This window comes from Siniperca chuatsi, linkage group LG12, assembly GCF_020085105.1.
Source record: "Siniperca chuatsi isolate FFG_IHB_CAS linkage group LG12, ASM2008510v1, whole genome shotgun sequence".
Lineage (NCBI taxonomy): Eukaryota > Metazoa > Chordata > Actinopteri > Centrarchiformes > Sinipercidae > Siniperca > Siniperca chuatsi.
In genome coordinates, this window is record NC_058053.1 from 6328449 (window position 1) to 6355658 (window position 27210).

Here is a 27210-nt window from a genome sequence, read left to right on the forward strand (position 1 = left end):
CGTGTTAGTTTAAACCTCTGGTAGGCCAAAGTGAATGAGGAACCTGCACACCAACATGTCAGATTCAGCAGGTTTCAACTTGCATATTTAGCTCTTCTCTCCTTTCCCTGTCTGATGGATTGCATTTTCTGCTACTTTCTAGTTCTACTCCACTACACTTCAGAGGCAAATATTGAACTTTGTACACAACTACATTTATCTGACAACTTCAGTTACAGGTTACTTTACTATACTGTTGTATTGCTTTTACTTAAGTAGAAGATCTGAAGAAGACTTCTTCCACCACTGCCTATTTGTGCTTTTCTATAGCATGTTTGCCTGAATTTTTGGTGTGCAGTTTAGAAACATCTACATGTGGTAAATGAAGACTAGACTACACTAAAATGGTAAACAAAAAAGAAAATGTAAACAGTAGTTTAAGAAATAATCATCTTCTCTACTTGTAGAAACTTAACAGCATATCACCCAAATAAGGCAAAGTTTAGTGTCAGAACAGGGATTATGACCTCATTTTACTGTACTCAAATGATGAGCTAATGGTTGCCAAAACACAGAGAGGATATGAATTCAAATTAGAGGGTGTATTTCTTTGATGACGGCTTTGTTCACTTGGTTGGTTGTGGCAGTTAGTAATTGCTGTCTGAACATAATTTCCTGAGCTAGTCATATGACAGCCCAGAGCACAATCTGGCGGAAAGAAAGAAACGTCAGTGCTTACTTTAGTGCACTGCGCAGATAGCGCAGACTGTTGGTCCGACCATTCCTTCTATGGTCCGCCCCCGCCGGGATTCTACGGAAAGTTCGCAAGAGGCGTTGGTGAATGACTAGTCTTTCGTGCGTTGACGTAACCCAGACAGGACTTTTTTTTTTTGGTACCGAGCGGAGAGGAGATGCACACGGCACTCGAGTGAGGTAACTATATAAAAAACCCATTTGTTTTCATTCACTCCCACAACATGGACCCGGGCAGTGTTTGCCACAACGTGGCGATGTTATTAACCACTGTTGTGAACATTTGTTACGGAAGCTCAGAAAGCATATGTTACCGTTGCTCTTTGTGGGCTGTAAGCTAATTTCCTGTGGGTCGTCTGCTAGCTAACGTTAGCTGGTGGAATTGTTGCCGTCATTTCCAGGCTAGCGTTAGCGTTAGCCTGTCCGAAAAGGGCGACTATAACATAACAAACGGGCTGGTTGGCTTTGAACTTGTATTTCAGGCAGCTTTCCGGGGCTAGCTTTAGATATTGGTGACTAGTTATATGCTGGCGATTTAATAATTTTATCGTTTAAACTCTGCAGTTTTGTAGGCACGTTTCAATGACGGGGGAGAGTGCAAAGCTTGCTCAGTGTTGCGCACCACGTGCGGTGTTCAAGCCCCCTCCGTTGACCGTAGTGATAACTAATGGGCGGTATGGCTGTACTGCCTCATGAACAGAGTGGCTTCACTAGTCTTAAAGCAAGGCTAATTTATGTGACTTAGTTGCGTTTGAAATTAACATTAAATTTAACAGCATTTTTCACCAACCTGAACGTTACTGGGCGGACAGAGCATGTGTAGTGTGACTGCTTTTGGGCATATGCAGATTTGGAATTTAAGTCTTATTGTCCCCCCATACATGTCAAATGCATATATTGTAACACAGTATATCTCTGTATAAACTGATTAATGTTGAAGAGCTTGCGAGGCCGCATGAGTCAATTGTTGCTTAGAGGTATAAAGTAACACTAGTACGCTGACGTGAGAGCATTGAGCAAGATTAAACACAAGTAACGTTGGCGAAATTCTATCCAGACAAGTTGTATGGAAGTCCCCTGTCTACAGTACATAGATGTTGGCTTACACAGTACGTGTGATTCATCACACATCAGTCATATAAATCACAAGTCACTTTATAGGAGCTCCTGGTACTAAATTACATTTCAATTTTGTTAAATAAAAAAACTAAGACAAGCCGAATTTAAAATATACAGTAATTTATGTAGCTTTATTTTGGTTTGGCCTAGGTAAGGTAATGGATTGCTCCCCTCAGTTAACAAGCTAACTTTATATATATATATATATATATATATATATATATATATATATATATATATATATATATATATAGCATTACTTAATTTTCCAGCAAATGCCCAAGTTCTTCAATCTCCGTGCCCTTTGTAACACAGGCTTTCTGTTATAAATTAGTAGTGTCAAACCCAAACAGACTTGACAGAGGTCCTCCAGAACCACAGAAGACATTATACAACAGTTTCCACAGCCTGAATAGTACTCAACATTACTAGTAAACTGAACTTTAATAATAGTAAAAATAGACTAAACTTTATTTAAATAGCATTTTTATACAAAATGTGCAGCTCAAAGTGCTTTACATTTATGAAGAAATTAAAATCAGGAAACAAATGTAAATGTAAAAGAAAGCAGGTAAAAAGAAGGACATTTAAAGGCATAAAAAGTCATTTAAAAATAGCATGTGAGACTCCATGTGAAAGCAGGCACATCGTAGGAAGTGATGCTACGTTAAAAAAACACGCTACGTTAAAAAGATATGTTTTTAAGAGTTGTTAAAAATTTCAACATGTTAGCTGAAAAAAGCTGCATCTCCAATTTGGTGGGGTTTAGAGTACCTAAAAATCCAGCAGTAGTGGATCTAAGGGCTTGTGAAGGCACATAAAACGACAGGGAATCTGTGATGTAGACTGGTCCTAAGCCATTGAGAGCTTTGTACACAAGTAGAAGGACTTTAAAATCAATTCTCGAAGCTGCAGGGAGCCAGTGCAGTGTATCTAAGACTGGGGTGATATGTTCTTTCTTCTTTGTTTTTATTAGTATTCTAGCAGCAGAGTTCTGGACAAGTTGCAGTCTCTCAATGGACTTTTTAGAAAGACCAGTAAGAAGTGCAATGCAGTAGTCTAGTCTACTTGAGATAAAAATGTGAATTAATTTTTCAGCATCTTGCTGGGTCAGGAATGGCTGTACCTCAGTAATGTTTCTGAGATGAAAGAATGCCACCTTGGTCACTTTGTTTATAAGGGACAGGCATAAAACTAGTCTAGAAGTCTAAAATAACACCCAGACTTGTAACTTCAGGTTTGATCCAGGGAGGTAGAGTGGACCTCGAGTCCTGTTTTCCTCCATTTTCTTTCCGCTGCTCTACATGATCTTTTTAGCTCATGGACAGCGTTGTCTATCCATGCAGATGTTTTATTGCATGACTTTTAACCTTGAGTGGGGCAACTTTGTTCAGTGTACTAGTCAGGTTGTTGTTAAAAACAATGGCCATTTCATCTAACGAGCAGCTCATATCACATGGATCAAATAGCTTACAAGCTCAGAGAACTCATTTTCTGCTCCAGCATCTAAGAATCGTTTATGAACCAAACACTCATCTGTGATCCTAGCTACAGATAGGACACTGTCAAAGAACACACAGTATTGATCAGAGACAGGGATATGAGACACTGAAACATTATCAATGGCCAACTGCTTTGACACAACCAAATCGAAGATGTTTCCATGGGTGGCATCTGTGACGTGTTGAGTAAGTTCAAGGCTTTCGAGTAGATTCGTGAATTCCATAGCCTTGGAGTCAGTGCTGTTTTTAATATGAGTGTTAAAAATCTCCAGTTAAAATTATTCTATCATATTTGGTGTTAATAAGAGTGGCCAGCTGGGAGAATTCTGGGAGAAATATAGATAACTGTTTTGGGGGCCTGTATATTCTTAAAATGAGTACTGCTTGTTCCGCCTTGAGCACAAGGGCAAGATACCCAGGTCCACCTTTGTACAGCTAAACTGTTTTGAGTAAATGGTGGCGACTCCACCCCCTCTCTATCCTGTCTCACTGACTTATAGAAGTTGAAGTCTGGTGGACATGCCTTGATATGAGTCACATTGCTATTCATGTCTAACCAGGTTTCAGTTACAAGCATAAAATCTAGTTTATGATCTGTAATAAGATCATTAATTAAAAATGATTTGTTAGCTAGAGATCTAACATTTAGCAGAGCTAGTTTTATAGAACTACTTACAAAACCTAAGACAGTTGGTGGCTGACAAGGAATAGATATCAGGTTTGTAAGGGTTGCTGTGTGGGTTGATAATACTGTTTAGTCTTCCACTAATCACAGCATGTATGGGCAGCATTACAGGAGAGTGTATTTTTGATGTTGAAACAATGCTGGGAGGAGACGGCTTTATACACCAGTGAGTGGAGCTAGTGAGCGAGATGGAGAATGTCAGTGGCAGTGAGGAAGAGTTCCGTTCAGTGACCAGTGTTGTGTCCAGGTGTGCTGCAGGAATGATTTGTCATGTCTTTATGTGTGATATTGGTGGAAGTGTTAAGCTGCGTTACCAAACCTTATTTACAACTGCTACATAACAATACTGCATCATGATTGCAGCTTTACAGCAAAAATTACAGCTTGAAAGTATAGCTTAAGCTTATTATGTAGAGACTTCCATTGTGTCATTGTGCATTTTAAAACGCTGACAGTGTTACATGTTGTGTAGCACTGTGTTGCTAGTGTTGTTTTTGTAATGTAGTAAACAGTCTCCAAAGTTCTTAAGATTTACATCCCACTTAGTACTGTATGACTGAGATGCAGGGCAGTGCTGGAAAAGAGAATTGAGGCTCAGCAAACACTTAATGATGTGACCTCATGAGTTTATCTGTTCTGTGTATTACAGTGCATCCAACTTTGTCTTTCATAACAAATACGCACACTGTCTTGAATGCTGGTGCTGAAATTGTGTTTTGGTCTCGGCTTTGCTTGCTAAACATCTAAAGTGGGCTTAGTGCATGTGGACAGAAAACCCGGGTTTGTATGTAGGCCTAACTGTTTGCAAACGGTTTTGTTGCTTATTTTTGGATTACACTGGTATACAAAGAAAGCAAACACAATGAACACAGGCTTGCACCGGTCATTTCCAATTTTTGTTAAAACTGGATAGTATGCAGTCCAAGGTTCCTTGAATTTTCTGTTGTTTCAGGTCCGCTGAGGACAAAGCGACAGCATAAGGGCATTATACTGAGCCACGTTGATGCTGAAATCAACCCTAAAATCCAAGAATAACCTTCCAACCACTAATGTGATCAGGGTCCGAAATTAACACCCACCAAGCGCCAAATGTGGGTAGATTCTCCGTTTGGCGAGTAAATCCCGGAAGGCTGTCCGCCACACTGCCGGGTAAATGTTTGTACCAAAATAGTCATGTAATAACAAACTATGCTGAGAGTCTCTACCGTGTTTTGGTGTCATTACGGGCGCGCTGCTTCTGTCTTCTGCTGTCTGTGTCGGAGTTTGACACACACACACACACACACACACACACACACACACACACACACACACGTTTGTTTCACTATCCCCGTGGGGGACAGTCAATAACAAAATGCTTTCCCTAGCCCCTTACCCTAACCTTAACCTAATTGTAACCTGAACCCTAAAACCAAGTCTTCACCCCCCCCAAAAAAAAGTCTCTACCCATGAGGACCTCAATTTTTGTCCCCACAGTGACACAAGACCCCGTGGGTTAGTGTGCATTCAGGTTAAAGTCCCCACCGGGATATAAGGTATACAGTACCTGGTAACTGTGATGAAAATGGTGAGAACAGTGATGGAAAATCTGGAGTGTACACCCCTTAAGCCTGAGACAGTGTTAGGACCTCATTCAACATTTTCATTAACTACATCTTTTGTTGAGCTAAATTGTTTCTTTGCATTTGTCTCTTGGTTCCATGCCTGTGTCCTCGGGGGGCTTACAGGTAAAAGGACCATTAAAAATCAGTCCCAGATTAGAGATCCACTTCACATTCCCTTAACAACCAAAAACATTTAGAAGCACGGGAGGTTGTTAAACTTGTTTTTTTCTGTAACCTACCTTGATACCTTACAGTACAAATCCCTGATGAAAGTCACTGTTGCTGCCAGCTGCAGGTTTCTAAAAAGAACTTTGTAAACATAGGCCTGGCTGGTCAATTTGTTTTAGTGCTCACAATGTCCACAATCTGCTGTACATTTAACACCATTCCCACACTCCTGCTGTTTATGATACAGTTTTCTATGCAGACAGGGCATGTTGAGTCATGCTAGCTAACATTCATCAACCAATAGGCCTATATCCATTCTAACCTAAGTCTTGTTTCTGCAGGACTTAATTTACGAGTACCATTCATATTTTGTTGTTGAATAACAGCTTTTAGCTTGAGCACTGTCTATTTTAGGCATCAGTTTAGTGTACAAATGTATTGTTCCCACCAACATTTATGCTATCACATAGACAGAGCACATACCTCTGTACTTTATGTCAGGCTAAGCCTGCAGGCATGGGTCAGTCCAGCTCAGTGCTGACATTAGGTGGATGAGCTTAAAATGTTTCTGCAAACTTGGTGAGGGTGTTTTTGAAAGGACATTCCACACACAATGGTGGGGCTTTTTGATATATTTTACACATTTCAAGTTGCTGACTTGCATCAAAGCAAAATACTAAAATGGGTATAATGTCCTACCAATAGTACACTTAAAGCCACACACACACATCAACCATGAGTAGCTGGTCAGGTGGTTGATCCTAGACACAGCTCCCTGACTGCTCAAACACACAGACACGCACACATTCCCTCCCTGTGCCTCCCCTCCTCCCTGTACAAATTAGTTAAGTCACTGGGCTTAAAATTTTCAAAACATACAACCTGTTACTTAGGTTAGTGCTGACGTGAACATTTGGAACTGGTGTGGCGTGACCTCCTGTCCTTTCTGGCTTTTTTGTGACTAGAGGTAAGCATCACTCTTTGTTTTGCCAAGGTGTTATTTGTTTGACATCTGCACACTATACTCCTCAGCTCATTGTTCTGTTCATTTGTCTATGTCTAGTCTAGCCTTAGTGTGGCCTTAGACTCTTTTACACTATAATGGGTATGCTTCCAGGCCACAGAGCGTCAGCCACGCACCTGCGTCATGCCAAAATGATCTCACGCTGTTTTGCATTACAGCTCCTTGATTCCACCCGAGGAATTCAGGACTATATACAGAATCTTTTATCCACAACATTGTCTAAATGACTCTGTGGCTTCAGCCTACAAAACTTGAGCTTGATCTGATATTTGTTGTTGTGTAAGGGGCTGTTTGATTCAGTAAGAAGTTCAGGGAAGTTGTGGCCTGTTTACATTGGTTTTATTTTAACCTGCATGTGTCATGGTAGCCCATAGTCAAATTTCATACCACAGAGGGATGCAGGGTATTTGCTGAATGACAAGATGTGTCAGCCTTGTTTTCTCAGTAGATTTGTTTTACTCAGAGCCGACTTAAGACATTTAAGGCTGTTTGGTGAAGCTGGAATCCATTTGAATTTGTATGACTTGGAAATATTTGACTTTTCTTGGTCAATAATTGGTCTTCATATTGAAACAGCTGACGACAAGTACGTTGGGATCGGGATCAACTCATACCGAAACATATGTCTTCGGCTCCCACCTGTGGTGAGTCTGCCATAATGAATGCTATTATCAGGCTGCCTGTTAAAAGATAAAGGCTTTCTATATTACTGTGAATATACCAGGTACTTGAGTCAGGAGATACTGCACAGTTTATGACAAATTCCACAGAATAGCTACTCTTGATCAGAGGATTGCTAGTTTAACCTGTCAAAATGACTACCTTGATCACTGTTTTTATCTGTAAGTGTTTTGCAGCAATAGTGGGTTGTTGTCCATGTAATGACAAGCACTGTGTCTGTAAACATGAGGTGTATACTTGCTTGTGCTTCTTGTGGACAGTTGAGCTAAGCTGTAATGATTTCACATTCTGTCTGCCAGTGTTGGTAACGTCTCACTGTGCACACCACTGTTGAATGAAGGCTTAGGAAACACCAATGGGTAAGCTGAAAACAGTTGACAATCTATTATTTCTCTAGCTGTCTTCAGTGATTGTCAGCAGAGATGTGTCACTCAGGTGTGTCATCTGTCTCTTACTTTCTTGAATTCCATGATACAACAGCCGATCGTGGTCCTCTTAAGATTCCCACAGACCGTCTGCTGTGAGTTGGGTCCATGTGACAGCTGAAATCTACTTTTGGTGGTATAGTTCCCTGGCCTCACAGTATGCATTAAAAGGTGGAAGCTTAATTGTTTCTGATGTAACAGTCACAGCCTTGGGAAACCTTTTTATTTATGTACCTTTACAGAGCAACATAATTGCCTATTTTAATTTGAACATACCCCCTTCACTACTGGAGTGAACATGCCATTCCCTTGTACTTTGGGGGTGTACAAGTACGAGGCAATATAAAATGGTCTCTTTGCCTTTATTTGTTGAAAACCTTCCTGCTGCAAAAGAACCACACTTACACCCCTCTCTTCAAGGATATTATTCCAAACAGTATTGGACATAATACCAAATATTGTTGGAAACCATTAAAAGAAAGCTGTAATGTGAGTTACATTTTTCTTAATGCAGAGATATTGTGAGAATGATAGTGCATTGTGCGTTGTATTTTGTAAGAAATATAAATTAGATCAGGGCCAGTGGCAAAAACAAAAAACTCTACTTATTTATCTTGTTTTGTCACAAAGAACATTTGCCATTTGATGCCATTTCTTGAATACCAGAAGATATTTTTATGCTTCATTCCTCTTTCTGTTTTCCTGCATACACTGGCTTGATACTTAGAAGAGAAGGATGTGTATGGTCGCGTGAGAATCATATGAAGCAGCTTAAGAGCCAAAGTCAGTTTTTTTTCCTTGAGAGACATAACAGGGTTCCTGTTTTTATCAACAACTTGTAAAAGACATGGGAAAATATTTTTGAGGCATGGAGTAATGTATAGAAAACAGTTTCAGCAATGACAGAAATAAGATTTTTTTTTTGTAAGTTTTATATAGTTAATAGTAGTATAGTTTTACTGCTGTTCAACTTGGGTACTTGACATAACACATTCATGCTCATCTGGTAGTTGTAGCCTACAAAATTAAACTGGAGACAGCTAATAGTAGCCTAATTCTTAAAGAGATTCTTCTCATTTTTGTGTGAACTTATACACTGGTTTAGTTATCATTATGAACCATTAAAAAGGGCAAAACATTTCCACCATCTATATTCTCATGTATATTGTCATTAGGGCTGCACAATTAGAGATGCCCTGGCTTACAAATCTTGTTCTTCAGATGTAGGAAAACATGTTTGTTTGGTACAGACCCCAACAAATGTCACATCATCATGATTTTAATAGTTGTTTCAGTGAAAATTAAAATTGTGATGCAAAAATTATCATTCCCACTAATTGTGAATGATATCGCAGTCATAATATCTGTCAAATTAATTGCAAAATATTTTTTTTTACCATATCATGCAACCCTAGTTTCAAGTTTGATATTATGAAAAGCATTGTGTTTAAGTTATTTTAAAGATAGATCAATAGAACAGCTGGGTTTGTCTTTTAACATCAGTAGCTCAGTATTGATTGCATCAATTCCTGTTCTACCAATTCTGTCAAAGTGTCTGTTGTACTGAAAGGGCATTTGAGCATGCCGGGCACACAGGAATGTTTTTTCTCCACAGATTGCTGTTAGCCAATGAGAAGCCATTTGCTCTGTTACTTTGATTGGTTATTGAATGCACCTGGTTGTCCATATACTGACAGGTTAGCACTTTTTGCACTTGTCTTTTTTATTTCTCAGTCCATTTTGTAATTCCTAGTGTGCTGGCCTCACAATTCTTCCTGACATATTTAATATCTTTGAAAACTTTGTGGTGTCCAATAGGTCTTTTTCACAGCAGACATTTTGACTTATCATAGTAGGAAATACACACGTGTTACTAATGACAGTAACAAAGCATCTGTTGTATTCAAGTGTGAGTGTAAGTCTGGACAGTGTGACAGTGAGCCAGCATGCAAAACACCAGCAACCTGAAACTGAAGCAGCTAAATGGAATTCAGCCATCATTATGTTTATAATTAACACCTGTACATGTCACACCACTGTGACATGTCAAAATGTCTTCAATGATGAAGGTCTAATATGTTTTATGTGCACTCCGGAGTTACAAACTCTGCTTTAAAATAGGACCAGGCAACCTCAATACATCCCAAACTGACTGCACTGATATATTATAGTTGCCACGATCTCCATGTGAAGACAAACTTTGCTAATTTTATCTGGTTACAAAGAGGTTGTCACATTACTCACTTTTTGTGACAACATGAGCACTGCATCAGATAACCATTTGTCATGTGAGTGGAATATTCTACTGGCTTCAAGTAAAAATTGTGTACGGATGAGTCTGCATTTCACTTGTCTGTTTTCTTTAATATTTTTCCAGAGTGCATGTTTCAGAAGAGTTGGAGACCCCCCCCTCATACAGTAGCATCAGGACTGGGGGCCAAGAAGGAGGAAACGTATTACGGTGTGTTACAGAGTTATTGTATTTCACAGTACAATGATAAGATTATTTACTTATCTTGTTGTGCTGAAATAAATTGGGATTACATCACCAATAACTTATAGGTACTGTGCTGTTTCCTGCATTAATAACCTTTAATAGAAACAAACAATTGTTTCTGCAATGAATATTGCAGTATATCTCAGTAGATTTTGTTTCATTTATTGGAATATTAGGTAAAAGAATTTTTGGAATTCTCACTTTTTAGATTGTGGTTTATGTAACACAGAAACTCTCATACTAAATAGAGATCTTGTTTCCCTGAAATGCCAAGCACAACAAAGACTCTAATCAGGAAAACACAGCAGGCTCTGTTGCTGCTTAGAGGGTGTGCTCTTACAAATAGGTCCTGGTTTTGCCTCAACCTATCTGCTGTGAGGTTCATAGGTCACTGCTGTCTCATGTTTATAAACACTGTCTTGTCAACAGCCGTGAAGTAGGCTTGAAACCACACTTAATGTCTGCAGCCTTGAGTCAGAACGGCATCATTCACTTCTTGGCCAATTAATTTTACACACCACTCATTTAAGGGCACACAGTGGTAAGTAGCCTTACTTCCATTTTCTAAAGGTTATAAATGAGAATTAGGTCAGTGTTAAGTAACTTTTTATTTGATTTATTTGGATTTAAAATGTTTGATTTGTTTAAGGCCTTTTGAAGGTGTTGAATTGTGCCATGTGGTTTATCACCTAAATGACTCACTGTAAAAGTGCACAAGTTGGGGCTATTTTAGCTGCTTTTTAACTATAGTTTGTGCAGAAATTTCAGTGACAGCAATAATCCTTGTCTACATTTTGACAAAAGAATTACCCATTAAATGACATTACGTTACGTACTCACATACTTTAAAATACTGAAAATAAATTCTGCTTTTACACAAGTTCTTGATCTTGTTATATGGGGAGGAGGAAGTAACGAGCTAATAGTCATTAGCTGATAAGCTGTTGATGTCGTCTGCACGATGATCAAGGCTTTGAGGAACAAACAAGGGCTTTAGCCAAGCTGAATCTTTTTGAATTCTCTGCTAAATATTTTAGTGGGATGGATACAAATACTGTATAGTTAGGGATTAAAATGTTTTTGTTGGATAGATCATTTTATAGTGGTAGATTGTTGCTTTTTTTCATGCTTTACCAAAAAACTGAATAACGGCAGCCCATTTTAAGTCTTTCACCAATATGTTTTAAAATGAGCTCTTGCGTAATAATATTTAAGTGATCTCAGACTTATTTTCGGTATCCTCTCCTCTGAGTTTTAGTTTTGAAATGTCTTGCTTTATGTGGGTATCCAGAAAGAAATCAAATGTTGTTGCTCTCACAAGCCTACAGTGGGCAGTCTGTTGTTACTAGCCTTGACAACTTCAAGGAGGATCAATCGCCCTCTTTGTTTTTAACATTTAGTCCAGTATCTATAGTCTGCGCCGCACAAATCTATTCCCTCATGATGTGCATGCTGTAAATCCGGTATAAACTTTGCTAACAAGCTGGCTGTTAAAGGCTGTGTGTGTGTGTGTGTGTGTGTGTGTGTGTGTGTGTGTGTGTGTGTGTCTGTGTCTCTCTCTGGTCTCTACTGTGTGCCATCTTACCATTATCCAGCAGTATTCCTCATCTGACCTCTTTTTACTCCTCTCCAACCCCACCCCCACCCCTCACGCATCAACCACCCACAGGCTTCACAAGAGACCTTGTGAGGATCATTTGACTGGAATGATATTGCTGCTTCAGGCTTTTTAGAGTGGGGGGAAAACAAGCAATTTGTTACACAATTCTCAGTAGAGAGTTTATTGTGCTCCAGAAGGCTCCCTGATTCAGTTATTAGATCTGCTAAACTAAAGGTAGCAGCTTAGGTGGTTTGAATGTTGTATTTATGTATGATGTGCAGGCTTATTATCTTATATTTTTATAATTGTCTTTAATAATTAAATGTGAACTAATGCTGACCCCGTTACACTATAAGATGTCAGTGTGTCAGTGCATCATTGCTAGAGAAGCTTTGATCGGGCTTTTTAGGGCCAAAATTGATTACTGATTTAATGACATCAGGGTTGATTAATCTGATACCAGTGGTTCCTTTTCACAATCATTTTGTTTTTACAATGAGTCCACGTAAAAGCTACCACTTGTCTTTTACCCGTGATAATTTTGAGTTTACTATGACTAATTTTAAAAGTGAATGTGTGAGAATATACTGTTACATTCAGCCACTGTACCTTATTTACTTTCAGTTGGGGCCGGTCCATAATTCAGTATTATTGTTTCTTGACTTTAAGTGGAATCTCATTGAGGTGATTTAATCATTGTGTTATGATGCAAAATTTTGCTGTCCAAAGTAATTATTCCAAGCGAATAGTAATTAAAAACAAACTAAATTAGTTTTTTCATGCATACAGACTTCTGATGTAATGCATAACAGTGGAACATAATTCCTTGCATTGCACATTTGTCATATTGAGATAAATATCAATATCAGAAAAATATGAATACTGTGATATTTCAGTCCAACTTTCAATATGCTGATATTGTAGGCAGGCCTAGGCAGCAGATAATTTAGAGCAGATGATAAAACAGACATTTTTCTACAGGTCTTCCCCATCAGTCCAACCATCTAAAAGTAACACAGTCACCATGGTCTTTTGTCATTGTGGTCTTAAAACTGGGTTAGGAGATATGGAGCAAGATGCAGCTGCCCAGAATGTGACTGTGACAATGTGACTGTGCCCTAGGACTCCAGGGACCACAAAAGCTCCAGGATACCTACTAACTGCAGCAGCTTTAATATATGCTATTGGAGCTGGAATTACCATGGCTGCTGGCACCAGACTAAGACTAAGGACTTACATTTGATAGAGCCAAAAAACAATCCTCCAAAAACCTGCTTTAATTTATACAATAGGTTTTAGAATAGCTTTTTAGTGATTCAAATTCTGATACTTTTACTTTCCTGTTTTGGCAGGAGACCAGAAGTAAGGGGACAATGCGAGTCCACGTGCACACCAAGTTCTGTTTCCTGTGTGTGCTCACCTTCCTCTTCCATCAGTGCAACCACTGCCATGGAGAAGGGCACAGCCATCAGCACGGTGGACATCACCATGCCGACCACAACCACGCCCACAGCGACCTGCAGATTTCGGAGGCTCCATACGTGAGAGGAGCCACCCTGTCCCCGGGGTCCAAGAGTCCTCAGGGGCACTCTCTAGAGGAGGAGCAGCGCTTCTACATCCAGCAGCTGTTCAGGCGTTACGGCCAGAAAGACCGGCTAGATTTCCAGGGCTTTCAGAGTCTGCTGTTTAGCTTGGGTCTGGGTGAAGTGAAGGTGGTAGGTGTGGATCATGAGGATCTGGGCCATGACCACGTAGCTCACCTCGACCTGCTGGATGTGCAGGAAGGGCTTCATTCACATTCATCCACCAATGAAGGCCATAACCAGGGTCACGGGCATGGGCGTGGTCATCCACACCACAAGCCTGGCTCCCACCATCCACACACAGAACAAGTTCCCACGCGGTGCAGCCTGCAGACTACTGCTGCCAGTCCAGCTGCTGGTGCACCTACAGGACATGACCATAAACATGATCACGACCACGATCATGGGCATGATGCAGAACATAATCATGATCACGCCAAGGTAGAGGATAGTGACCATAAACATTCTGATGGACATGTGCAGGGCACGCATGATCATGACCACGGCCATGATCACGCACATGACAAAGAGCACAAACATGAGCAGGTACAGGTGCACTCTAACCACAAGGACCTGTCTTCTCAACCTCACAGTGACCATGACCACAGTGATCACGAACATGACCACACTCATGTCCACGAAGTGCAGACAGGCACAGACATTCCTCCCATCAATCAAGAACAGCAGCCCTCTCCCCAGTTGGAGCCGTCCCAAGTCCCTCAGGAGCTACAGTCCTCTCCTGCCACTACAGAAAGTCGGCCCAAGAAGCCGAGAAAGCCAGCCAGGACCAGAGGACAGAGAGCGCGAAACAAAACCCCATCTCCTCTCACACCTGTGTCTGATGACCATGACCATCAACATGATCACAGCCATTCTCATAAAGATAAAAGAGAAGCACCAGCAGGGCCTGCCTCCCCCACTTTGCCAGTCCCTGTCTTGTCTGCCCATCCAGGAGGAATGTCTCATCAGCATGAGGAGGTAGGACCTGTTTGAACTCACTGACTGATGTTAGCTTTGACATGCGCAAAGCTCCACTTCAAGAACTTGTGTTTCAAATATGAAAAAATTCAAGACGTTTTCGGCTCCGGAAGTCATTCTCAATAGAGAATCCAGATGGGAGCCGAAACGTCTTGATTCTGAAAACAGTGTCCAGATGACTACAACTGAAACCTTTTCTCAGAAATATTCTTTGAGATTTTACATTATTCACGTTATTTTCTTTGTTTGCGTACACAGAATTGTGGAATAGAAATGTTGAGTCTTTTTGTTACTACTACTGCTTGTAAAGTTGTTGATGTGTTAGGTTTCAAAGAAATTTGCTTTTTAGAAAGCTATCTTAATGGTTACTGATTTTTAGACTTTCTGATCACCTATGACACATCCTTTAAAGGGATTTTCTTGTTCTTAAAACCAAAACACCAGGAAAGCTTTGCTTAAGGAGCAGCTTGGTGTATCAATCAAAACTGTAAGCTTCAAAACATCCTCAACTGTACCTCTAAAGTGATAACTTCACACAAAATCTGTCTTTTGACTATCAAACACTCACCCCCAATGTAGGATTAAAATGTGGCTGTAAGAATTTATTTGTTTGTTTCCTTCATGGAGAACAGCAGCTGTGGTAAGCTTGGAATATGTCTGTTACAAGTGAATTCAATAGTGACAAGTTTTTCCAGAGGAAAAAAGTATCAAAACTACCACTCAAAGTTTTCAGCCCACTCCTGCAGCATAATCGACTTCTCCACTCCACTGTCCGTATGTCAGTATGTTCCAACCAGTCATCGATTCACCTAAGTACTTTGCTTTTACAGCCACTTTTACCACATTTACAGGCGTGAGTATTTGATATTCAATGGATAAATTTAGCATGGAGCATATTAGTTTTTATGTCACAATACTGACAATTCTATTTTATTATTTCAGTTGTGTCATGGCCAGTGGTGTCTTCTCCTCATACTGTACCATCTCCTTCTCCTTCCAGTGTTTGAACCTGACTCAGCTCCTCACCTACTATGGCCTGAGTCCCGAATCGCTCATCTCCCCCAGCCAGTTCACCTACCTGTGTCCTGCCTTGCTCTACCAGATAGATAGTCGTGTCTGCATCCGCCATTACCACCAGATGGATGTGGAGCAGGAAGCCCTGGAGCCCGTCAGTTCCGGTAAGAGCCAAGTATCTTATTGATCCAGTCCATTTTGACTGAAAAGACGTGCGATGTAGAATGAAACAAACAATAATTTCAGCAAGACTGTCAACCTCCACACTGCTAAGAGCCCAGTCTAAAGTACTTGAGACCTCAATCAGGGTTTTACTTCAGACCCAAACAAGCCTACAACCAGCAGACTTTATGTCTGTCAGGATGTTGTTTTGGATATTCTTATTTCTCTGTTTTTCTGCAAGACATGTTTTACAGTGAAAATAAGAAAGGCAGGGAAAGACGGTGCTTATCCTCATTATGCATGTTGGGAGTTTGAGGTTTGCCCAAAGTGCAGTAAGAGCCTGCAAACCTCACCATTAGTCTGCATAAAACTAATACCCTGACAAAAGAAACTGCATTAACAGCACGCTAACATCACTCACGCTCTCAGTTCACTCGTCAGTGACTTTACCTAAAAAAACAACAAAAGCCAGAAGATGGAAGAAAGAAATAAAACCCTGAGAAGGTGAGATATCATTGAAACATTGAATGGAATTATGTTTTAGTGAAACAATGGATTAATTTACAGAACAAGTTTTGAGTAACATGTATAGTGATAAGAATTTGGTCTATGAAAGTGAAAAAAGTCAACTGTAAGTTACTGTCTTTATCTGGTGCCATCGGCCAGAGGAAACCGCTGTCTTCATAATCACGAAACCACACGGACATCACCATAAACCACCACATTTATAATGTGATGCTATCAGGATGAGCTCCTCTCTTGGGGAGGAGTGGCAGATCTGTATAATAGAATGTTTATTTGAACTAATCAAGCCATATTTTATAGTAATAATAATTGAAGTGAACCAGGAATTGCAACCATAATCCACTGGGTATGTCCACGATTTGCTCCATCTTTTCTCAATTTCAGTACATTTTCTGCTATCCAGAGCAGCAGTGAACAGTCACCAGAGCGTAATTCGAACACTGACATTACAGTAGTTAAAACAAAATAAAAATAAAAAAAAAACAGGATATTGAAAGTCAGTCAAGTAATTTGAGAGCCAATGAATAGTTGCTGACTAATCTCAAGCTTATTGTATTTCTACAACACCAATGCTTAATTAACTTTTATTTACAGAAGAAGAAAGCATAATGTCTAATGGCTTTGAATGTAAGACAGCAGGCGTGGACAATTTTTGGTTAGAGAATAGGCTTTTAAATTTTACAGTCTCATAATAAGATAGGTGTTTTTCCTGTTTGTTGTTAACTGTGCTCTTTGATCTTGATAACACTTTGCCAAGTATGCAGCCACATTGCCACAGAATTATCTCAGTATAATCACCTTTGTTTAACCTTTATTTATACTCAGAAAGGTTTCACAAAACCCACGTTTATTCCAGGAAACCGTTCGTATTCATGGTTATTCACTTCTGGAAGCTGCTAAATGTAACCAGTCCTCCACTGTAGCCACTTTGCAGCTCTACAGGAGCGGTCTGTGACTAAATGACTTACGGGGCACACTGAGAGAGTCACTCTCTTACTGACCCACTCCTTTTCTTAGCTGGTCTTGAATTCAAACTGCTAACTGATTTGTCAAAACCCCACATTTCTGTACATCCTGTCAGGTAAACTACAGTTAAATGCATCCACATACAGAGGTAGGTGTGGATGGCATGAATTAAAAGCAGTATGACTCACAGTTCAGGCAGTCAGGACTTAACCCCTTCACTTCTATAGCCTCTAAATGTTTGTAAGAGGGCTTGTGCTAGTTACTGTATCAGCCATATAATAAGTGGGAAATATATTGGTTATTTTTAGATGTGTTTGTGGGTGCAGCAAGTATTTAGCATAATCCTTAATTGATTCATTCTTCCAGTCAATCACAAGTCCCAGTGAGCATATGCATAACTAATGGCCATCAGCACGAGGCAGTGAATGTATTAAGAGAGCTGAATATAAAGGTCGGCCTGGCACGTGTGCCTTGGGCCACCCAGGAAGAGAGAATGTTTTTTTGGCATATTCACTGGGAGAAAGTAGATGTTTGAATGAATAGGCGGCTAATTTTCCATATCATATCCATCTCTTCTCCCCTAACTGCAGCACTCATGATTTGTGTAGGATGCTTTGCGTCTATGACAATGTGTGCCCTTGTTATTAAATGATTTTAGTTGCTATGGCAGCAAATGAGTGGCCCTATCATGTGCTGATAATTTTGAAACTGCAAAAAGGACTTTTTTTATGTCCTTTTTGTGGACCCATCTCACTTATGTTGAAAAAGGCATCTTTCCTCCAGTGATCTCTCTTCTTTCAGTTTGTGTTCCAAATCCCTGAATTAATTATATTCAAAAAGAAAACTCAGAAAAAGGCTGAAATATCTGCCATAAAGAATGAAGGTCAATAAGCCCTGCTCTGGGACCTCACAGTGTGTCTAGGTTTATGAGAATGCAAATCATAAAATCACAGTGTTTTAAAGTTAATGAGTTACAGGTCATGAAATAAAGCTAGCTCATAAAGCCATAAAAGCTTGCTACAAATCAAACGAGGAGCAGTAATCACAGTGCACACAAGAATAGCAAAGCATAGAAAAGGCTGCTTTTTCTTAGGATTGATGTGTTATGGTGTGTGTGTGTATTAGTGGGTCGAGCATGTAAATCTCTAGGAATAGATAACACGTATCCACCTGGAATGAAAATGCATTATGAACACTGTATGATAATCAATCTGAGCACGCTGCATTTACACCTGGTACATTTATTTGTTCTCATGTTCTATATTTTCATTTACGTTACGCAAAGTAGGCAAGAAGTTTGGAAGCTTCCACTGTAAACAAAGGACAACATGGCAAGTGTGGGGTCATAAGATGTTCTGCACAGTCTGAATTTAGGTTTAGGTAGAAAGTGACATTTTTCTGAAAACAAATCATTATTGTTGCTTTTGTGAATTTTAGGATGGAATAACACAGTCAAAGCAGCAGGCACTTAAGTTCAACTGTGAGATTGGAGGAACTCCCTAACTGTACGCCCCCTTAAATCTTTAATTATCAACTATACACTCCCCTCTGGAGACACCTGGATCACATGTGCCTCCATCCAGCAGCAGTGTGCCACCACTGAAAACAGGCATAAAAAGGGTAATGACGATGAGGAAGACAGCACGAAGTTAAAAGGGCAGGAATGGCTCCTCATTAGTGGAAAACTAAAGGCGCTAGATTGTCTGCAATGGTGCACCAAGACTCAACCATAGGCATCATCACACGCCACAAAGCTACCTCTCATTTACCTCCTGCCGGCATCCACAGGGGAGCTCAGAAGATTTGCAGTTGGTTTCTTCCTGGTCCCCGTTCCCCTCTCTTTTTTGCGTTGTGCCAATTAGGAGAGCCTAAGCGACACCCTGGGCCATTATTCTGATCCATGGCTCACAGGAGATGCGTAATTGGAGAGAAGACACAGACCAGTGAGTCTCCTTCTTCTCTCCTCTGTTCCCTTATCACCACATTCTATTGCCCTGCCGCAACCGCCTGTACACCTCCACGTCAACACACACACACACATAAACAACTACAGAGGGTAATGAGACCGAGAAGTAGATGAGCGTGAGAGTCTGGCTGATATACAGTTGCCTCTCAAGGTTACACGGTGTTCCGCTTGATGCAACAAATAAGAAAGCAGTCGACTGTAGCACCTTTACGTTTGTAAGGCGCATTGAAAATGGTGGGAACAATAATACGAGAAAGTCAGGGTTATTAAAGACATTTTCATCCATGATGAGAAAATGAATTCAGCCTGTCCAGTTTGTCCTTCCTCATGACGAGGCTCTCTCCACAATACAGTGGATTAACTGGCACTATATCCGCAGACGCTAGCTTTGGTCTACTGCGCTACATATGAAGCATAGAGCATTTCTTTGCTTTTATGTGAAAACTACGCTATGTATCAGCTAACAACCGTTTAACTAAAAGAAAAGAAAAGAAAAACTTATCAACAACATATCTAAAATGCTGTCACATTATTGTCATCAATATGTGATCTAAAATATTTAGCCATTCTATTAACCTTCCCTCTAACTATAGAGACTGTAGACTATAGGTCAATACTGCGTAACATAGCGTCACATCACATATGAATACAGTGACTGCCTCGTACCACAAAATATGCTCTATGCATATTAGTATTATAGTATTCAGTATTATAGCAGCAGTGCCCAAAATAAATGCAGAAAACAAGATTTACAAAGGTACATAATGATTTGTAAATAAACAGTAAAGATCACAAATGTATTTGCTTTAAAAATACAAACATTTCACCCAACTTAAATGCCAGACGATACTGCAAATATCATCTACAAAAATACAAAACCTTTTTCAAATTTGTGTTTAAGTGCTTTGTGCATACTTCAAACTGACATTTATTTGCATATTGTCATGTTGGTGAATTCTTCAGACTATTCTTCAGACACAGACCAGTTGGGAAAACAAGTCACAAATGTGTGTTGCATTTACATGCTGGGGGTCTTGCCTGGTTCGGCAAGTACATAAAAAGAGGGCTTGAGAAAGCTGTCAGTAGTGTGAAAATACTGTACCTTATGGTTTAAATTCAAATAGTTCATGTCGAGTCCTGAATGAGTACAGTGCTCATTGTGGCCTGTACACTGACTTCACTGCATAGTTAAAAGAAAGCTGTCAGATGCAAGACTCCTTCACCAGCAAGTAAATGCAACACAATACAGACAGGTGACAAAATAAATGAAAAGCCTGAAGAAATGAGCAGAGAAACAACATCAAAACACCAAATGTCTCCCATGTTTGTCATGGCTTCAGAGGACACATGGAAACCTACAATAAGAGTCAGGGTTTGGGTAGCAAGCTCCACAAAAGCTAATGACAAGTGGCTGTGTAATCAACACTTAAGCATCAGGGCCATCCTCTTCAGTTAAAATATTTCCCCCAAGAGGAACTCCAGTCTCCTGTTTTTTGAGTGAAGAGACGGCTGCCTGGGGAGATACTTTTTTTTTTTGTAATGTTTTTTAATCCTACAGCTGGGTAATGGGACAGTAACAGCTTGATTCAGTCTCTCTAAAGACCACTCTGTCAGGCATGAGACATGTTTCAGATCATCTCTTCACAAGCGACACCACCTGGGGCCGATTAGATGAGGCGAGGAAGTGTGTCTGCCAGTGTGATTTTACTGTTATTAGTCATTTTTAACTTTGGTTCTATTGTTTGAATGAATTAAGCTCTATCAGTTCTCAGTATTTTGTAATATATTGACCAATTGGGAGAAAATATATTGGGTAAGTAATAGTCAAATACTCTTGTTTGTCAGGTTCAAACCCTTTGACCTTGACAAAAAGTTTCACAGTTTGAACATTAATACCCTAAATAACCTGCTAAATCTGGGAGGAACAGATGTTTGCTGTACCTTTCTCTACTATATTTACAAAGCATTAGTTTGAAATGAAATGTCTCACTGAAGTCAATTGTCTGTAAGATGTGCATTACATGCACACTGTGTTTTAGTCAGTAGATGTCCTATAGCTGAATGTCAGCAGTGAAAGACCCAGCATCACTTTAGCAAACGCACCACCAGCTTTGGTGTGACATTGAATTTCATACGACATTAAACATTTTGTCCTCTGTGAGCAGAGAATCATAAAGTTTTTCTCACTCGGTCTCGAGCTGTTTTTGAAGCACGTCCTGGGCTGACAGGTGGACCGACAGTTTAAATGATAGTGTACCTTTCTGACTTTTTCTCTTCTGCTTCATGTGTCATGAATGAAAAATGAGGACCGTAGAGTTCTGCTGAAATGTCTCTTCACATTTCTTACTTGAGGCATCATGTGTCATCACAAGGACACATAGATTGAAAACCTCTGGAGGATAGGTTTCCATTCACATGTGAACAAGATGGGAAAAATACCTTCAGCCAAATGATGGTAAAGCTGTAGCTGTTAGTGTAGTCTTTACTCTAAAAAATGTAGCCAGCTGGCTGAAATCATGACACCATTTGAATACAGGTCCTGTGTTGTGTTGCCATTTGAAGTTATCTTTTTTTATGGAGTTTCACATTTGAAGAGTCATACTGCATCTCCAAAACGATGTGGCTAACAAGCACTGGGCTCCTGACTCTTCTGTACAGTAAATGTAGAGTAAATAATACTTGTCTTTCATCCTTCTCCCTGTCTTTGTCTCTTTCTCCAGTGTGGGTGTGGCTGTGGGGTTTTGTGTCCATCACCATCATCAGCCTGCTGTCTCTGCTGGGTGTGGTGCTCGTACCCATCCTCAACCAAGCCTGCTTCAAGTTCCTGCTCACCTTCCTGGTGGCGCTGGCAGTGGGCACGCTCAGTGGCGACGCTCTCCTTCATCTGATGCCCCATGTGAGTACGCCACAGACGGCCAGAACACAATTTGCGGACAGTGGATTAAAAACCTTTTGTAGCGGGGCCCTGGTAGCTCACCTGGTAGAGCGCGTACCATTAAAGCTGAGTCCTTTGCTGCATGTCATCCCCCCTCTCTCTCCCGACAAAAATCAGGGTCAGTGTGTATAAAACTGCAAAGGAATGGTCTTAAAAATGGTCCTAAAATTGACTTATGAGTCAAAGTAAAAAAAAAAAAACTTTCAACAAAGTCTGAGTGGGATTCTTCAGTGCCGACTGCAGGGACTCCTGTTGTAAAATAAGTCTACCATGTCTACCCAAAATGCCTTCTCAAGCACTGAATCAGCCAATAGCAGGCTGGCTGTCATGATTACAATATCAGATTTGCTATTTGGTATATTATTCATAAAAAATCTTAAATGAGATGGATATAGTTCAGATTTTAAGTGATATTCATCTGCAGACGTCATATAAAATGCCTGTATGTAAATCAAACAGGGGTCAACCTAAAACTAAAACATTCCTCGGCAAGTTTCTGTATTTAGTTATATTTTTGTTTCATTGTTCTTTTTTTGCACACACTTAAGGCTATATAAAATCCAGATACTGACAAAATAAGGAATGTGTTAGGAGAGGTCAAGAAGCCACAGGCTTAAAACTTTTTAAGTCTAAGTTTTTTTTAAACTTTTTGTCTTTTAAACACACCTAAATTCTTGTTTTTAACAGCTCAGCTAATATGATTATTGTACTTTTATGATTGATATAAAACTGTAACTGTAAAACTTTGAATCTTTTATTAACTTATCATTTTACATTTGATAAATATGGAAAGTGTGTAGCTACTACCCCTGCTGGTCACTCCTAACTGACCTAGGAGATCTCTGGAGCGCTCTTAATTTGGGAGCGGAGACCAAGCCTTAACATTTATGAATGGCATTTATTCTTAATTGTAAGAATATGAGCAAAATTATATCATTCTTAGAATTTTGAGACAATTAAAGCCCACATTGTTGGACTTACTGTAAGTGTGTAACTAATCAAGATAATTAAACATTTTCTCAGTGCCTCTTCTTCTGTCGAAGAAGCCGATCTGAGTGCAATCAGTCACACAATAAGTTTGAGTGATCATCAACCATCCCCTGCTTCACCCACACTGCGACAGCAAGAGGTCTCAGGGATTCGATCTGTGTGACTCTAGAAAATAGAATCTATGTACTGATAAATGTGCGCTCCTCCTGCCTCACTCCCATCCTTCTCTCAGTCGTCCACTGTTCCTCTTCCTCTCTACAGTCTCAAGGGCAGCACGACCACGGCGATCCTGGGACGAGCCACAACACTGATCTGGTAACAGCCTTCGATGGAGTGTGGAAGGGCCTAACAGCGCTGGCCGGCATCTACCTCCTCTTCATCATCGAACACTGTATTGGCATGTTTAAGCACTACAAAGACCACGGGGTAAGATAAACATGACCCAGCTGTAGACGATGGGCTAGGCTGAACCTTGACTGTTATCAGACACTAATTCTCACAAGCAGTTGCTTTTGTCTGCTATATTCCTTGAATTTGGTTCTTGATGATACAGACATGTAATGAATTTCTGTGGATAGAGCATAAAATTGTGTCTCTGCTCACAGGCAATGAAGAAGGTGAGTGAGGAGGGCAAGATTGGCAGGAAGTTGTCAGATCACAAGTTAAACCGGCGCTCAGATGCAGAGTGGCTGCACCTGAAGCCCCTCAGTGAAGGTAGGAAGTGTTCAGTCATGCAGTCTTTGCAGCAGCTTACACAGCACTTTGTTAACCTCAGCCGGGCTGAAGGGGGCTTTGTCTCCGTGGCCGTCACTGCGACATCTCCTCTCTCTTCCAGACCCTGACAGCACCGCCGTCTCCTGCGACAACAGTCACAACGACACGCAGCTCACAGAGCTCCAGACACTCGACTCTCCCACCAACAAGACGCCACTGGCACCCACAAACCCCCAACAAGACCGCCCGTCACCCACCAAGGAGAACGGACGCAAGGCCAAGCAGCACGGTCACGGACACTCGCATGGCCACGGTCACTCTCATGGTGGGAACTGCCACTCAGACCAGGAGATGAAGGACGCAGGTATAGCCAGCATCGCCTGGATGGTCATCATGGGCGATGGCATGCATAACTTCAGTGACGGCCTGGCTATAGGTAAGAGGTTCTGATTCTGTATCTTATCTGTGTCATAAAATGCTGTCTCTTTATAAAAGTAACGGCTTTAAAGAGTTAAAGGAATAGTTCAACAATTTGAGAAATATGCTTCCTCGCTTTATTGCCGAGTTAGATGATACCTCTCTCATGTCTGTGCGCTAAATATGAAGCTGCAAGTAGCCGTCAGTTAGCTTAGCTTAGCAGGGGGAAACAGCTATTCTGGCTTTGTCCAAAGGTATCACAAATTTGCCTACCAGCACCTCTAAAGCTCACTGATAACACATTATGTGTAATTTGTTTAATCCATACAAAAGTGTAAAAACGAATACGTTGTGGTTTTTACTTAACTTTTTAGCACAAACGTGAATAAGCGTATTTCCCCAAAATGTTGAACTTCCAAACAGTTTCCCTTTTTTCCTGACATTTCCTGAACTTATCTCTACAGGTGCAGCGTTCAGTGCAAACCTGACAGGAGGCATCAGCACATCAGTGGCTGTTTTCTGCCACGAATTACCTCATGAACTTGGTAAGTGGAGTGCACCAAGAGAAAGTGTCAAAAAACTAAACAAAACAAATCATTTACTCATTACACACTAGATACTGCACACTTAATTTATTCAGCGTGGAGAACAAAGCTGTTTTGTGAAAGGCCTTACAGTTTGTTCACAGAATGATAACCTAAATCGCTGCCTCATGCAAAACAGCTCTTTTTCTTACCTGAGCTGCAACTTTAATCTGAGGGAGTCTCACGACCCCTCGGTCCCTTGGAACTTGTTAAAAACCCAGTGGTGTCAATAATCATCACTCTTCTCTTCACTCCAGAAAAATGTACTTTTCCCCAGATTAATGGCTTTTGTCTGACAGCAGCGAAATGGCTTGTCAATGTGTCTGTCAGAGCAGATGATGTACCGTGCCTGGCACACATTGTTCAATACAGTCAGACTCTGCATTCTAATTAGTTCTCTCCGAGGACCCTTTTGATTCAGTTTGATTCAGTAAGTGACCATTTTCGTTCCGAGCACTGCTTTTCTTTACTCTGCCTGTTTGTTTATAGTGAGAGGAAGAGGTGGTGAGAGTGGGGTGAAAAAGACAGACAATGGGGCCATCCACAGCAGATGAGTACTAATGATGTGTCTTGTCGCGGTGCAGTTTCCATGCCTCGTTTGTGAGTTTGATAAATAGAACAGTGTCAATTATGGAGTGTGAACCGGAGTAATAGGCTACATTTGTCTGCCTGCTCCCCCTTGTGTTGACTAGCAGCATCCTGTCCTACTGTTGTTGCTGTGTTTACAGGAAAAAGAGAAAAAGCATCCATGTGAGGAAAAGGGAGATGAAACGCATTTGGATTTAAGTAACTCAAAATCTGTGATGCTTAGCATTTAGCTGTTTTAAGTGCAGAAACATCTGCGCTTATTTGCTGTATCCGTGAGGCTTCCGGATCGTATAGAACAAGATGGCTACGAGCTTTGAATCTGGTCCAACATTTTTGTCCTTTATTGCTATTTTTACTCAGTTGTACTCGAGTTTCCAGATGGTTAACCGCAGCACAAGTCCTGACTCAAGCGGCATGTGAAGATTTGCGAGATCAGTCTCCCCTGTGCAATTTCACATTTCCTGTTGATTCAGCGGCCGTTCTTCAGGAGCACTTGCTGTCGTGCCTTCACCCCTGTAGGGCCGCTTGTCAGACAAACCCAGCAGTTTGACAAGTGCATCTCTCAGCTCCTCTTGAACACAAAAGCCATCCCCGACTGGCAGCTGGATGGCAAAGATGATGATTATGAGGGTTCTTTAACCACCCAGAGTGAAGCTAATTGGCAGTGATGGGTGTGTTAATTGCGGTAGATGAGGCGGCGGCAGGCGTGTCTGAGAGTCTGACTGATTGGAACTGGGGAGGCAGGAAACACCAAAGTAAGTTGAAGAGGGGGAAAAAGGCCATTGAAGTGAGGTGTGTGCAGACTGCCTCTTTTTAACTCTCCCCCCCTTCTCTGGGTTTGATTGATGGATGAGTGCAGAGTAGTAATATATTCATTGCGGTAATTAGCAAGGAAAAGGGCCGCTTGTTACGTGCTGCAGGAAATGTAGGCCACCCCCTTCTCAGTATTCATCTCGCTCTCCAAATCCAGGGCGTTTCCGCTGAGACTTGGGCCTCTTCCCGCATTTGGCCCGGCAATGATTGAAGAGGGTAGAGAGGCTACGGCATGCATATGTAATCATAAGTGTATCAGGAGGGAGTTAAAGACATATTTCTTAGAAAGAGCAGCTCCTGTTCTGTTTTTCACCTACTTGAAGACACATAACGATGGCAGATGTATGGAGGGAGTTTGCTTTGAACAAGTTCACCTCATCACAGGAGGCAAAGTCAGAATAGACAGGGAAAGTAAAGAAAAACACGAAAAGCACGACATGTGCCAAGCTATTCAGCGAGGGGTTTATATGTAGCAAAGTACACGTCACTTTGCAAACTGTAAACAGAAATCGGACACATTCCCCTCTTGTCATTCATGACACACAAGTTGGAGACACGAGTGTTGCATGTTGGGATATGTGTGTCAGAATAAGAGATGGATGCATGGGAATTGCTTTAATGGTGTTTAAATGACTGTGTGTCTCTCCTGGCTGACAGGTGACTTTGCGGTGCTGCTGAAAGCGGGGATGTCAGTGAAGCAGGCCATTGTCTACAACCTGCTGTCCGCCCTCATGGCCTACGTTGGCATGCTGATTGGCACAGCTGTGGGCCAGTACACACACAATTTAACCAGCTGGATCTTCGCCATCACAGCTGGCATGTTCCTTTATGTGGCCCTGGTGGATATGGTAAGTTGGCACACCGCACTCGACAGCCCCAGAGTGATAATTGTCCCCCAACAACATCAGCTTAACGTTCACGGTCTCCTCTCCCACGCG

At 40.9% G+C, this 27210-nt stretch overlaps 1 protein-coding gene across 4 annotated transcripts in view; it reads left to right on the forward strand.

Moving 5' to 3' along the window:
- Positions 1-747: 747 nt before the first annotated feature.
- slc39a10 (solute carrier family 39 member 10) overlaps positions 748-27210 on the forward strand; it is a 29227-nt gene continuing 2764 nt past the window's right edge. The window contains exons 1-10 of one of the 4 annotated variants that reach the window (XM_044217755.1): positions 748-912; positions 10318-10401; positions 13390-14598; positions 15599-15776; positions 21952-22127; positions 23418-23582; positions 23762-23870; positions 23992-24306; positions 24752-24832; positions 26930-27120. In XM_044217755.1, the coding sequence (XP_044073690.1) occupies positions 13411-14598; positions 15599-15776; positions 21952-22127; positions 23418-23582; positions 23762-23870; positions 23992-24306; positions 24752-24832; positions 26930-27120 (2403 nt within the window). In that variant the 5' untranslated portion in view covers positions 748-912; positions 10318-10401; positions 13390-13410. Of the gene's footprint in view, positions 913-9560; positions 9638-10317; positions 10402-10822; positions 10979-13389; positions 14599-15598; positions 15777-21951; positions 22128-23417; positions 23583-23761; positions 23871-23991; positions 24307-24751; positions 24833-26929; positions 27121-27210 lie in introns of those variants that run through there. The other 3 variants (XM_044217756.1, XM_044217758.1, XM_044217757.1) reach the window with 3 other exon arrangements.